Source organism: Heptranchias perlo, chromosome 36 (genome assembly GCF_035084215.1).
Source record: "Heptranchias perlo isolate sHepPer1 chromosome 36, sHepPer1.hap1, whole genome shotgun sequence".
NCBI lineage: Eukaryota > Metazoa > Chordata > Chondrichthyes > Hexanchiformes > Hexanchidae > Heptranchias > Heptranchias perlo.
This window is the reverse complement of record NC_090360.1, coordinates 4866639-4881162: the sequence shown is the minus strand read 5'-3', so window position 1 is coordinate 4881162 and position 14524 is coordinate 4866639. Positions and strand designations below refer to the sequence as shown.

The window sequence follows — 14524 nt, the reverse complement described above, 5'->3', positions numbered from 1 at the left end:
ACCTGCTGCCATTGTATCTCAGACAAAACCAGATAATCTTCATGTAATAACAGGGGTGAATTTTCACCCAGCAGCCTGTGGGGCTGCCCCCTTGATTGACCTTGTTTAGTTATTTTGGATGCAGGTCAAATAGTTCAAACTAGAAGCAATGTACAATGCATTAGGGAGATCTCCGACTTGCTCCTCAGGTACCCCAGCATGATTTCTCCAAGTGGTCCCAGCAACAACCACAGTCCAATTCTTCCAGAAGTTTCCTTCACTGCAATTGCCTTCAGCTATACTCTGTTGTACCCTATCTCTGTTACCCTCTCCAGTCCTCCAACCCTCTGAGAACTCAGCGTTCCTCCAATTCTGGCCTCTTTTGCATCCCCGTCTTCCTTTGCCCCATCATTGGCAGCCATCTAGGCCCTAAGCTCTGGAATTCCCTCCCTAAACTTCTCCACCTCTCTCTCCTCCTTTAAGACCCTCATTAAAACCTACCTCTTCGACCAAGCTTTTGGTCACCTGTCCTAATGTCTCCTTCTTTGGCTCGGTGTTAAATTTTTGTCTGATTCCGCTCCTGTCAAGCGCCTTGGGTCATTTTACTAAGTCAAAGGCGCTACATAAACGCAAGTTGTTGTTATTAACAGCTAAACCCCGCCCCCCGAAACTCCAAGCAAGTCTGATTGGAGAAGTCTGTGAAAATAAGAGAGTTGAGAGGTGGACAGGTGTGGACAAGAAAGCTAATGTTATCAACTAATTGTGCTCAGACAATGTGCATTAAGTGGTGTCATGATGCAGCTAGCAAGTACCAGGGCCCCGAGATGAGGAAGGAATGTGTTTAAACCAGTATGATTTTTTTAATATATATATAATGAGTCAAAAGGTAATCTCTTGGCTCATTTCCACTTTCTTACTCTTCACAAGATACAAAATAGAATGATTTTTCTGCCAAAGCTAAGCAGCCAGAAAAAAACACCACTCTGCAGGTTATTAGATTCTAATCATCTCGGTAAATAAAGGCTAGGGCCGTAAAAATGGATTGGATGCTGAAAATGTGTTTGTCTGCGGATAAATTGTCAAGAGGCAACTGGGACCAATGTGGCAGAATTCTTGGTGAGTCAAACACATGAGTCGGGTAAATAAGCACATCAGTGCCTTACTTTGCATTGGCAAGAAGCTGACAATTGCATTAGCATCGGACAAGAGCAGGCCAACTCTGGACCTAATTCTCCTTTGACAGGTTTTAGATAAATCAAAGCTGGATTGATAGCAATCGACGCCAGCTCCTGTTTCCCCAGAGCGAATTCAGGCAACTGTTAATAGGTTTATTTTGTTGCTTTGTCCTTGGGATATAGGCAACACCGACGAGGCAGTATTTATTGCCCATCCCTAGTTGCTCTGAGGGCATCGAGATCAACCATGTAGTGTGGGAACTGGAGTCACATGTAGGCCAGATCAGGTAAGGGTGGCATGGTTCTATAGTGAACCAGTTGGGTTTTTACAACAATCTGGCAGCTTTCATGGTCCACAGATTACCAGCTTGTCATGGTTAGATTTAAACTCACAACCTCCGGGTTGCTGGTCTAGTACCATAAGCATTCAGCTACCGTAACCAGTAGCGTTGTTGCTTCTGAGTCAGAAGATTGGCTTGGAGTCCCACATCAGGGCTTGAGCTCACAATCTAGGCTGGCACTCCACTCTTGGACCAAGACTCAGTCTGCCCATTTTGGTGATTCAGGTGGACATTAAAAAGAAAGAAGTTGCATATATGTAGCGTCTTTCGTGACCTCAGGACGTCCTAAAGCGCTTTACAGCCAATGAAGTACTTTTGAAGTGTAGTCAGTGTTGTAATGCAGGAAACGCAGCAGCCAATTTGCGCACAGCAAGATCCAACAAACAGCAATGTGATTTTGACCTGACAATCTGTTTTGGGTAGTGGTTGAGGGATAGATATTGGCCAGGATGCCAAGGAGAATGCCCCGGCTTTTCTTTGAATAGTCTCATGGGATCTTTTACATCCACATAAGAGGGCATGCAAGGCATCAATTTAACATCTCATCCGAGAGACGGCACCTCTGACAGTGCAGCACTCCCTCAGTACTGCACTGGGAGTGTCAGCCTAGATTACATGCTCAAGTCTCTGGAGTGGGGCTTGAGCCCACAACCTTGTGACTCAGAGGCGAGAGTGCTACTCACTGAGCTGTGGCCGACACTCATTAGCAAAGTGCAGGGAGTTCTCCCACTGCCCTGGGCCAACATTCTTCCCTCAACAAACACCCCCAAAAAAATATTTACAGAATGTTTGAGAGAACTGAAGACTTGGTTAACTGTTTCAAAAATGAGTATCAATGTTGTTTCTCTTTTTCTTGGTGCATTTAAAAAGATTTGTTTTATCTTTTATTTAATAGCTTTTTAATGGTTGCTTTTGTATGTGTTGCATTCAAAGTCACATCAGGAATCCCACTTATGCTGCAGATATAGTTCCTGACATGATTTTAAATACTGCGCAATCTTAAAAAACAACAAAGCACTGTGTTAACTGATCAATAACTGGAATAACTCCACAATTCCTGATATGTGTGGATCAATACAATCTTCTCTATTTTTCTTTAACTCCACAGCCTTGCTTTTTGCAGCCACAACATTAATAGACCACTGGACATGCCTTCAGAAAAAAATTCCTGATATTTTACCAGAACCTGAGGCTACGTTGACAGAAACCCCTTGATAGAAACCTTCTTATAATCCAACTTCCAAGAGACTGGCATCCGTGACCTGACTCACCTGCGTTTAGCCCCCTAGATCGGACTCCCTTATTGTGGGGCAGACTTGAGTGTCAGTGAGATCTTGTGCTCTAGGGGGTGATTTTAAACCCCAAGAACGGGTGGGTTGGGAGCGGGTGGGAGTTGAAAATTTTTGTTTTTTGGGTCGCGACCCAACCCGGCTTTATTTCCGGGTTTAACCTCGGCGCGTAAAAGTACAGGTTTCCCACTGGGAACGCAAAGTCCGAAAATTTTGCGGTTGCGTCCCAAAAAAACTCTTTTTAACTCCCACCCATTACGATCGATCCATGGTCAGAAAACTGTGGTTTTTAAACGAGTTTGTATGTGGGGAAGAGTCTTCCACCTCTGTGCTTGTGTTTCTCTGCTCATTCATTTTAATTAGCAGAAATCTTTGAGTTGGTGAGCGCAGAAGTGTAACACCCAAGCACGTTGGGCCCTGAAATTGGCTCTCGACGCGTCTGTAAAACGGAAGCAAAAAGGTCCAATTTCCGCCCCGTTGTTCTTGAATTTCTGAGCAACTGCAGCAACTCACCATTATTACTTCAACGGCACATCCTAGCCCCATGGCCTCCACCACCCAGAAAGGCAAGAAAGCAGCGAGATCACCCATCACCTCCCAGTTTCACTGCAAGTCCTCCGCCATCCTGACTGGGACACATATCGGCCGTTCCTTCATCATTGCTGGGTCAGAATCCTGGAACTCGCTACCTAACACTAGCGTGAGAGCATCATCAGCACACGGACTGCAGTGGTTCAAGAAGAAGGCCCACCACCACCTTTCCAGGGCAACTAGGGATGGGCAATAAATATCAGTCTCATCCCGAGAACGAATAATAACGTTGTACGAATACGATGCAATTGCTGGTGTTATTGTACAAATACTTAACACGCTTATATCACATTCCTCTGTTACAACAGATGTGTTAACCCATTTATAGGAACATAGAAACAGGAGTAGGCCATTCAGCCCCTCAAGCCGGTTTCCGCATTCAATTAGATCATGGCTGATCTGTATAGAAAACATAGAAAATAGGAGCAGGAGTAGGCCATTCAGCCCATCGAGTCTGCTCCACCATTCAATTTGATCATGGCTGATCCTCTATCTCATTATCATATTCCCGCTCTCTCCCCATACCCCTTGATGCCTTTTGTGTCTAGAAACCTATCTAGCTCCTTCTTAAATATATTCAGTGACTTGGCCTCCACAGCCTTCTGTGGTAGAGAATTCCACAGGTTCACCACCCTCTGGGTGAAGAAATTTCTCCTTATCTCAGTCCTAAATGTCCTACCCCGTATCCTGAGACTGTGACCCCTCGTTCTGGACCCCTCCCAGCCAGGGGAAACATCCTCCCTGCATCCAGTCTGTCTAGCCCTGTCAGAATTTTGTGTATTTCAACGAGACCCCCTCTCATTCTTCTAAACTCGAGTGAATACAGGCCGAGTCGACCCAATCTCTCCTCATACGACAGTTCTGCCATCCCAGGAATCAGTCTGGTGAACCTTCCCTGCATCTTAACTTCACCTGCTCTCGCCTTGGTTCCGTAACCCTTAATACCTTTGCCTAACAACAAATTTATTGTAAATGAGTTAAAATAGTGGAGAGAATAATTTGATCCAAGTGTGCCAAACATTTCCATGGTGATATCACGGGCGGCCATTTCTGGCACTTTAGGTTTTAAAAAAAAATTCAATCTTTGATTCATTAAACTAGGAAATATAATTTATTGCATAAAAATTAATTTGTTACAATAGGAATGCTAAACTTATTTACAATCGGTAGTTTACAGAATGAACAAATACATGAAAAGAGGGACAGAGCAATAGATTCTAGCACTTTCTATACATATAAATATGGAAGGTGGTACATAAAGAACTGCAGCTTTACGATATGTCTGAAAATGAATTAATTCTATGAACTTGCATAGCACTTGGGAGTGAAGGAACAAAGTTAAAGCACTATTTTGCTAACCGCTTAGTGTAATGGTACCCTTTACACGGGAAAAAAGAGGATTACTTTTCATTAAAACACCTTTAGCCTTTTTCATCAATGAATACTGAAAAATGCTGGCTGTGGCCTCCTAAAAGTTAGTGCCAACCTCCCCTCAGCGGTAAGCAGAATTGCTGCTAATCCAGATCGGAAACCTTGATTATACCACTGTAAAAATGGACCTCAGAGCCGTCATAGATTGTTCAAATATAATTTTATAAAAACTATATATAGACATCTAAAACAATTATTCAGGACCCTTTGATTTTTTTTTTAAAGCTCACTACTGTACATTGATATCATTTAATTAAAACGATCGATTAGGAGTGTGTGATTTTGCCGGGTGTTGGGTGGGGACCAATTTTCTCTTCGAGCCTGGTCCTGTGGAACTAGGGTTGCCAACTCTGGTTGGACGTATTCCTGGAGGTTTCTTCACATCACCTCCCGCCTTCCAGGCAAACAACCTTATTCCGCGCCCCCCACCCTCCCCTCCACCCCAGCTCTGATCTTTTTATAACTAATAAACAAAGGTCTTCAAAGAGAATGAAAAAGAAACTCAATTGTTTTTAATGCCCCTATGATTTTTCTCCTGGTTTGCTCGCAGCAGTGTTCAGGAGATTGGTCTTTAATTCCTGGAGACTCCAGGACAATCCTGGAGGGTTGGCAACCCCGAAATGGAACTGCGAACGGGTTCTTTATGAAGGTGCCTTCCGGTTTGGTTAGGCACTGGGCACAGAGGTGACCTCTAACCCTTGCCAGAGTAAGGCTGATAATTGATGTCCGCTGATTGAGTTTCTGAAGCAATCATTTTTAAAAAAGAAAAATCGCACAATGATCGATGAATTTAAAACGCAATCGTCCAAAACATCTTAGAAATAAATAACTCGATATGCAGCTTGACCAAATATTTAAACATTTCACCAACATTTACAAATAACTAATATTAGTGCCATTTTTGATGGTGCAGCCATGGATATTTCATACAGCTGTTGACACAAACACAGCTTCAAAAATGCATCACACACTCCTACATTCAGCCAATGTTAATCTATTTCTCGGGTTGGCCCGACCTTTTAGTCAACTAAAGATGTTTCAAAACTACAACGGAAATGACAATGCAACCACCTTTAAATGTCCAGTGACTGGTATTATCGAATGTCCCATTGTGACGTGACATCAAACAATATAACCAAAGGTGTTTTATTTGAAGGCAAGTTTGGAGTAAGACATCATTGGATACTGACCCTAACCCATCAGTCAAGTCAGGAACGAGTCCTTGCAGGTTTTGCCGCCCGAGGGAGTTTCTGAAAAAAATGATCTCGACGGTTTGGATAATGTTCTCCCAGCGAGCGCTTCCTCTGGAGCCCTTGCACAATAAAGAACGTCCTGTGTGAAGCACTTCCAGCTCATTCAATCCACAGCTGTCTCCAGATGCCATCCCCAGGATCCTGAAATGGCTTTGCAAGTCTTTTGATTTCGATGTCCATGTTAACAAGGATTCAGAGGCCAGTTCCAGGCCCCTAGGTTTCATCAGTGACGTCTGTTTGGATATTTGAGGCATTACATGGCTCAGTGAAGTGGACTGAGGTGTGGGCAGGATAAAGTATCACATCACCGACTGAAATTTCTTTTATGAAAAGATACAGGAAGTGGCAATCGGCAGTGGAGTATCAAACAAAGCTCAGAATGCTTCATATTTCCATACTTGGCCGAGATTCCTATTCAGTACTGAAATTAAAATTTAGAGTAATAAAAACAGAATTACGGATAAAAATATTATGTTAAGAATGTATCGTAAAATGTCAGAAACACAGTAAAATCTCCGGGCCTATATTCATTCAATTCAAGACCCTGGGCCTCTGGTAGAGGTTACAAGGTCCTGGGTTGCTGCATGTGGGTTTGGTTATTTCAATTGTGAGGACATCGCAAGGTTATCAGTTCGGAATATTTCTCCAGGGGCTGGTCCAATAAATCACTATTGCTTTGCTTCAGTCTTTAACACTCTTAACATGTGGCCTCAACCTTGTGAGGAATGACACCTGCGCATTTCGATGGAGAGATGGGGCGGAGGGAGTGTAGAGCAAGAGGTTAGTTGGTCAGGTATACCTGCATTGGATTCATAAATCTCTTCATGTTAATCAGAAATGATGGATTCTAGCCTAGAAATGACTGTTGCTGACATTAGTGATATGCGTGTAGGTGTTAACCCACTTATTTTAAACGCCTTCACTAAAATAGCGGACATGGGGAATGTCACAGGAGCCTATTAAGTGCTTGGCCACAGGTATTGTCAGCAGGAATTTCTGGGCTTGTACTCGAGAGAGAGAAGCTTTGGAAATCACTCTTAGGTTTATGTCGTGTTCTGCCATCGTGACTCAGGAGAAACCCACACAGGTGTGACAAGACGCAAGGACTCTGGCAAGTTTTCTTCAAGCCTGAAAGGAGGATTTTCTTTTGCCACATAGAAATAAAACGAAACAGGGTAAAATGGCCTCGGTAAGCCCGCGGGGCTGTGATTCTACTGCCTGGCTGCATCTGTGATTCTTTTCTTCTTCTTCGTAAACAGTTATGAGCAGCTCAGATGGATTCCTCCCTCTTCTCTTGTACGAGATGTGCATTAGTATCTGAGTGATGTCTACATAGGCCAGGTATGTAAACAAATCCTTGGGTTTCATACAAAGTTTCAATATAGGAGCGAAAAAAAAAGCATCCAAAGATATGGATAATAAATTAAATGCGTTTCCTAAGAAACTGTTAACCTTTTACAAGCTGCCCAAAGCTTTGATAGGAGAGAGGGTTTGTCGAGATTGTACTTGACATCTGCAGCTCTCTTGTGTAAAAATGCTACGTCCTAATTTGCTTGGTGCTCCAGTGAGCAGCAAACTGATTTCTACAACAGTTGCCATAGATGCTAAGGTTTCATCACTGTGTTGCTAAGGTTATCCATGTTTCAGCATTCTTCTGTTGTCATGACTACCATCACATCACTCTTGCCCATCTCCTCGAGCGCACTAGCGAGGGAATTGATGTCTCCATCGTCTTGATGCTGGGCTTCCCACAAGTCCAGGATGACCCCAGTTGGACTAAGTTTCGTAGCAAAATAGGTGAGATATCTAAGCAGGAGAGAGGAGAAAAAATTAATAAAGGGTTACAGGGGTATCACTGAATTTTTACTGACACTGCAATATATTTCTTGTAAATGTCTGGTTCCAGGTCAGAAGGAACCATCATAAAGTGACTGGCTTGCTTTCTCTCTTGTCTGTATTTTGAATACTTTGAAGTGTGACACCTGAAGTGTGACAGATTATTAAATAAATGGCTGCATATAGTGACAACGCAAGTCCCGGCTAGAATGGAGATGATTGGGTGATTCCCCATCAATCATGCCTGGCGCCCGCACTGCTGTAAGTGACTGGGATTGATTTTACGCACATCTTTTATATTATGTAACTGTTCTCCACTCAAGATTTCTCCAGCATTTTGCAGGAGAAATAATCCTGCTGTACTCGGGAGACTTTGCTGTAGTTTCGGTCACGAGTTCGGAGCCTCTGTTTGTTGTAGTTTATGAGTAAATCAAAACCACAAGTCCCGCCCCGCCTCCAACTCATTGGCTGACACAGCGCTGTCGCAATTCATCCCACAAATAAATAGCACAATCGATGGGTAGAAGGTCAGTTTTGTTAATGGTAGCCATGTGGCTTACTCATGAATCGAATCTGTAGTGTGAACTAAGCTCTCCGATAAAGTGTCCCACTCTAAACTGCAACCTGTTTTCCTTTTCAGAGGCTGACTGACTGCTTTTCCAGCATTGTCTGTTTTTTTCACAAAGAATCAAATTGCACAGCAGGTCAAAGCTTTCTCGCTCTACGAAAGGGTCCCTTCCATTTGGTCTTGGAATGGTCCCTTCAAAGACTGGACAAGGTGCGTCATTTCGTCACTGGGCGGATGGGGCAATTATTCTGCTTGTTAAGAGTTTCTAATAGAAATTTCTGCTCACCTGTCTACCCCCAGCTTCTGTGCCAGGAGCCTCCAGTCATTGCCTCGAGTGTTTGGTGAATCCAAATTAGTGCAGATCTTCTGCCTGATGGAGTACGGAATTTTAAAGGCATAAAGGCCTACCTGGGTGGTTACATTGGTGCCAACCTGTGTGTGAAAAGGGCTGACACATTTGGCATTCTGTTAAGGAAAGTAATAAATATTTGTTATTAAATGATGCCCCAATTCAGCCTCAAGATTACAATGCAAACAAAATAATTAATTGAAGACTTGCTTTGTGCAAAATATCAAAGTGGTCACTAGTTGCAGAGACATCGGAAGTGCATCAGTGAAGATTTCTCTCTTCATATCTCGAGCGAAACGAATGCATTTTAAAAGAAGGTGTTTACAAGTTCCCAACAGACGGATATCTGCACAACCTCACTTCTCATGTGGCTGCGCATAGTGCCCAGAAAGATTCTTATAAGTGGCATGGCCTTTGTTCGATAGTGGGTTGGTGAACCCGTTGTGTTGGCCTGCCAAGTACTTGAGTGCGTCGACACGATTCTGACAAATAAGTCACTGACCTTGAAATGATTGGCTTGGGATATGAACGTCTGACTGTTTAACAAGGGATAATCTTCTGGTTTCATGCTCCAGGCAGAGAGCTCAACGCCCCCTCCCACCCCCACCCCCCAAACCTTGGGAAGTCCATATCAGAAACTCAGGTGTAAATTTAATGGTGGGAAAATCACCCGCGGTGCACTTATGAATTTCCAATAAGGGTCCCTGGCAAGTGAGGTATCATGCAGGGAACGCAAAGTCAGAAAGTTACCCTGAATGTGTTTGTATGAAATTCCAATTCCTTCCTCTGCTATTTTAACAGAGGTGTTAATCCACCTCCATTAAAATGGGGTGGGGCAATTTCACATGAATACATTAAGCAACAAATTACTTCAGTTTAATTAATACTTAAACCTGTTTGTGCGCCACAATCACACAATGGAGCTTCAAGACATTTGTACATTATGCAATCATGACACTATAGGTCTCCTCTCTCTCTATATTACATTCCAAGTTCTGATCTATAGAAAAAAAGGGCAGGAAAATATTCTGTGTTCCTCAAGGTGAGGGACAGTCGTGCTGGGAATGGAAATTTATTTCCTACTCTTGGCACTCAGTGCATTGTGCGTTCCCAGATCAGATAACGTGTGGGCTAGACGCAAAGTAAAATTCCTTGTGCTCCGTGCCAACAATGCACTTTAATCGCAACCTCAGTGTGACACCCTCAAACACAGCACTGGAAAATCACTCATCGAGTAATGATATTTTCTGCTGCAGTTTACGACTCTTTACATTGTGCGAGTCACCCATTGTTTGGGAGATCAAAGCAGCAGAGATGAGAAAAAGTGAGTTCTGATGTCAAGTGATGTTAAATTTGTACAAGACATTGGCGAGGCCACAACTGGAGCATTGCGTACAGTTCTTGGCAGCCGATTATGGGAAAGATATTAGAGCCATGGAAAAAGTACGACAAAGATTCACTAGCATGAAAGGCTATAGTTATAAAAGAAGCCTCAAAAATTGTTTTAGTTTTGACTTGAACAGAGAAGGTTAAGGGGGATCTAACAGAAGTTTTCAAAATTATGAAAGGTTTTGACAGGGTAAATAGTGAAATATCATTGCCACTGGCTGACAAATCGGATGTAGACTGAAGCTCATCACTAAAAGAACAAAGAAAGAATTTAGAAGATGATTGGAATGTGATATGCTTTACCACAAGGGCTATTGAGATCGATAATGTAACATTATTTTAAAAAGGAATTGGATAAGTATTTGAAAAGGAAGAATATAAAAGGATAAACGGAAAGGGGCAGGGAAATGGGATTAGAGTATAGCTAGCACCAGGGCAGGTGCAAGGGGCTGAATGGCCTCCTTCCGGCTATAAATTCAATGATAACTTAAGGATTTCGATCTGTGGAAGGGACAAGTCTCAGGCAGGGACTGTCCCTTTTTCTTTATCAGATGTGTTTTATTTATTTCTACTCTATCTTAGCTTTCCTTGGGTAACATACTGTTCTCCGGCTGGCACTCTAGGCTGGTCCCCCGTTGTCAATGGGACTCTTGAATCAGAGATGGACTAAAACAGACCAACTCTTCCCTCTTTCCCTGTGGGGAAGTGAGTGGATTCCAATAATAACTTACATTTATAATTGCACCTTTAACGTAGAGAAACATCCCAAGGTGCTTCACGGAAGTGTTACAAAAAAGAAATAGATGACAAGTGAAAGAAGATGTAAGTGGCGGAGGGAATGTGGTGACCAAAGCACAAGGTGAGGTACTCGAACGAGAAGATACCAGAGCAATGGGAGGGAGAGATCAGGGTGTGATATGAAGCCAAATCCATCCTCTACCCCCTCCCGACTGCTTGGTTTTAATGATGACTTACAGACCTGACTGCAATGGTGCACCACTGCACAATCTGTAACTTCCTCTTTCAGTGTCTTTTACATTTAGATACCGTGTCTAACTTCCTTTACAGTCAAAAACCTTCCCAATACAAGGCTGGAATATTAACTCCCTCCAGACAATATGAAAAAAAAACTTTGCAAATTTTGGAAATCTGAATTAATTTCCAGTAGACTGGATGCCCATCATCACCATTATATAGAAGCACTGGAGAAAGTGCAAGAAAGATATTACCAGAACTGAGAGGTTATAACTATCAGGAAAGACTGAACAGGCTGGGGCTCTTTTCTCTGGAAAAGGGAAGATTGAGACCCGATAGAGGTCTTTAAAACTATGAAGGGGTTTGATAGGGTAGACGTAGAGAAGGTGTTTCCACTTGTGGGGGAGACCAAAACGAAGGGACATAAATATAAGACAGTCACTAATAAATCCAATAAGGAAATCAGGAGAAACTTCTTTACCCAAAAAGTGGTGAGAATGTGGAACTCAGCACCACATGGAAAAGTTGAGGGGAACAGAATAGATGCATTTAAGGGGAAGCTAGATAAACACATGAGGGGGAAAGGAATAGAAGGGTATGTTGATAAGGTGAGATGATGTAGGTTGGGAGGAGGCTCGTGTGGAGCGTAAACACTGGCATAGACCTGTTGGACCGAATGGCCTGTTTCTCTGCTGTAAATTACATGTAATTCTACGTTATACAGATAAGGCAGTTGAATGACTCCAGCTCGTCTCCCGAGAATTCCTGTATCCCTGCTCTCTTTAATGCACCTGAGGTGCAGAAACAGTTAAGTTATTCTCAGTAGCAGATCAGTGTTTCATAGACAAGTGAGGTTTGTTGTCAGACCTGCTAACGTGCCTTTTTTGACTCGCTGTTCTTACCTCTTCAATGGCTGTATGTAGTTGGAATATCTGCCCCTCTCCCTCCACCTGTCTGACACAGATTTTGCAGGAGAATTCGGTCGATGCCAGGCTGTGCCTCTCCAGCGAAAAGGTGCAGTGCAATGCTCTCTGGCTGCCACTCCAGATATGGTAAAATGGAATTTCCTAGGAAAATGGAGGGGTGGTGGCGGGGGGGAAGAGAAAGGGGAGACGTTTGATTACGTTCATCCAATTCGTTCAATGAGTGCAATATGGAGTCAATACAAGAACGTTTCAAAGTTACATCTTGGGGATAGTAAGACGGCTCCAAAGCAAAACTTTCCAAACTGGGAACCTTCGGGGCTGCATGTCTGCGAGAATTCCGAATTTTCTTTTTCTGTATTTATTTGACTGATTCACGTGTTTTATTTCTGTTGCTGATAATTAAAAAAATGTGCTTTACGTTTTAGTTTGGGTAATGGACACGGGGGTCCCTGGGAGTGTGTTAATATTTGCAGGGGGTCCCTGGGAGTGTATTAATATTTGCAGGGGGTCCTTGGGAGTGTGACAGTATTTGCAGGAGGTCCCTGGGAGTGTGACAGTATTTGCAGGAGGTCCCTGGGAGTGTGACAGTATTTGCAGGGGATCCTGCACACAGAAAACTTTTAAAAGCACTTCTGCATAGAAGCTTTTCTGGACTACTCAATGAGTTACTGCCTCAATAGCAACACACTCCATCAAACAAGAGAGGTTGTGCAGTGGACCTTTGTATAACCACAGAAACATGTCTGCAGTTATCAGGAATACAAGGGCGTAAAGCAAACAAGGCAACAATTAACATGCTATCAGATATTTCACAGTGGAGTACAACTTCCCCGCTCACTTTCAGCTCAGTTCCTTGCTATTTCTGGAGGTGACACAAGCTCAGGGGTGTTTCATTAACCCATTGCTTCCTCACGTAGCTCTACATAGAACGCTGGCCTCATTTGAAATCTGCTTCAAAATATATTACAACACAACAAGCAGGGTTTTTGAAGCAATGCCTTGGGAGCCAACACCAAGGAGGAGCAGGAAAAACAAATGCGACAACAAAAAGGACAAAGGTTGCGAGATACTTGTAAGCTTGGCAGCAGTCTCCAGCTGCATCCTGTCACTCGGTCTCCTTGCACACCACACACACACACACACACACACACACAATCAAAAGATGTGCATTCTATGCCTTTGCATAGCTGGCAACAGTTTCCATGGCAACTTGACCTGTGGATCTTCTGGCTGGTTTATATTTTGGAAAGAGTTAAGAAAGCCTAAAATAGGGTAAAGTATTTGAAGTTATCACACCAGGTAGATTAGGAAAGCTTGGGCGGAGTACACTGGAGGCACTAAAGTCTTCTGAACTCGAAAACAACTTTAGCTCCCTCTCCAATTTGCCCCCTCCTCTCTTCCAAAAGCTTCTACCACCATATGGTTCCACAGGGGGCCTTTCACAACTGCCAGTCTTCATTCATGAACTCAGGCTGTGAGTGCTGGTAGCTTATTCAACCATGAGAGGCATCGCAGTGAAGCCCACCTCCCCATCCCCACCTTGGTGACCGCACACGGGCATTTTTCAAGTACGAGCCACTGGAGAGGGATCAGGGGCGGGGACCCTGGTTGACATTCGACCTCCCCCCAGGATGGAGGCTTTTGACCCCACAGCTGAAGTCGGCTAATTCAGCAGAGACCAGGAGTCGAACTTCTCTGGTCTGAGTGGCTCAGGATCGTTCCGCCACCAGCTGAGGGCTTTAGCCTGCCTCTCTCACACTCTCAGCAAACAGCTATTAGCCTTCAAAATGCTTTATTAAAGATTAGTATTTACAAAAAAAGTCAAATTAGTCAGGGGAATGGGACTAATTGGAAAGCTCTTCCAAAGAGCCGGCACAGGAACAATGGGCCAAATGGCCTCCTCCTGTGCTGTACCAACCATGATATGAGTGCAACGCCAATGTTTCCAGTTCAGTTGTTGTTTTTACTAATGACTTGCTGTAATTGAATGTAAAGATTCAATCAGAAGCTTCTTTATTCTCCGTATATTATGATGGGCAACGTGTGACAATTCAGCTCCTACCTGATATTTGGCAAGCAATTTGCTTCTCCACAGAGAGTGGGGAATGTCATGGATGGAAAGCCGTAGGTTGTGATAACTGTCCTTGAACAGCAGGCTTTTGGGTTCCTCGAGCAGAGAACCCCCAAGACTCCGCTCCAGCTCCAGAACTTCCTGTAGAGAGACGCAAGCAGACAGAGATTTGCAAATCAAACATCTCTTCGATCTCCAAAGGACTTTTGACATTCCCTTTCTTCCACTGTTCTTGGTAGAACGGTCCTCAGTCAGGTCCCCATCGTTCTAGGTTCGCAGTGTAACGTGGAGACTCACACTCAGTCACTTAACACAAACACAAGAAACGTCTCCCCACGTTTAGAGGGACAG

General features: G+C 43.5%; 1 protein-coding gene across 3 annotated transcripts in view; it reads right to left on the bottom strand.

The window, feature by feature from the left end:
* Window positions 1–4467: 4467 nt before the first annotated feature.
* unc5b (unc-5 netrin receptor B) overlaps window positions 4468–14524 on the bottom strand; it is a 212084-nt gene continuing 202027 nt past the window's right edge. For all 3 annotated transcript variants that reach the window (XM_067972409.1, XM_067972411.1, XM_067972410.1), the window contains 4 exons: window positions 14165–14314; window positions 12079–12243; window positions 8750–8928; window positions 4468–7865 (listed from right to left, as the gene is read on the bottom strand). In XM_067972409.1, coding sequence (XP_067828510.1) covers window positions 7703–7865; window positions 8750–8928; window positions 12079–12243; window positions 14165–14314 — 657 coding nt within the window. In that variant the 3' untranslated portion in view covers window positions 4468–7702. The remainder of the gene's footprint in view (window positions 7866–8749; window positions 8929–12078; window positions 12244–14164; window positions 14315–14524) is intronic.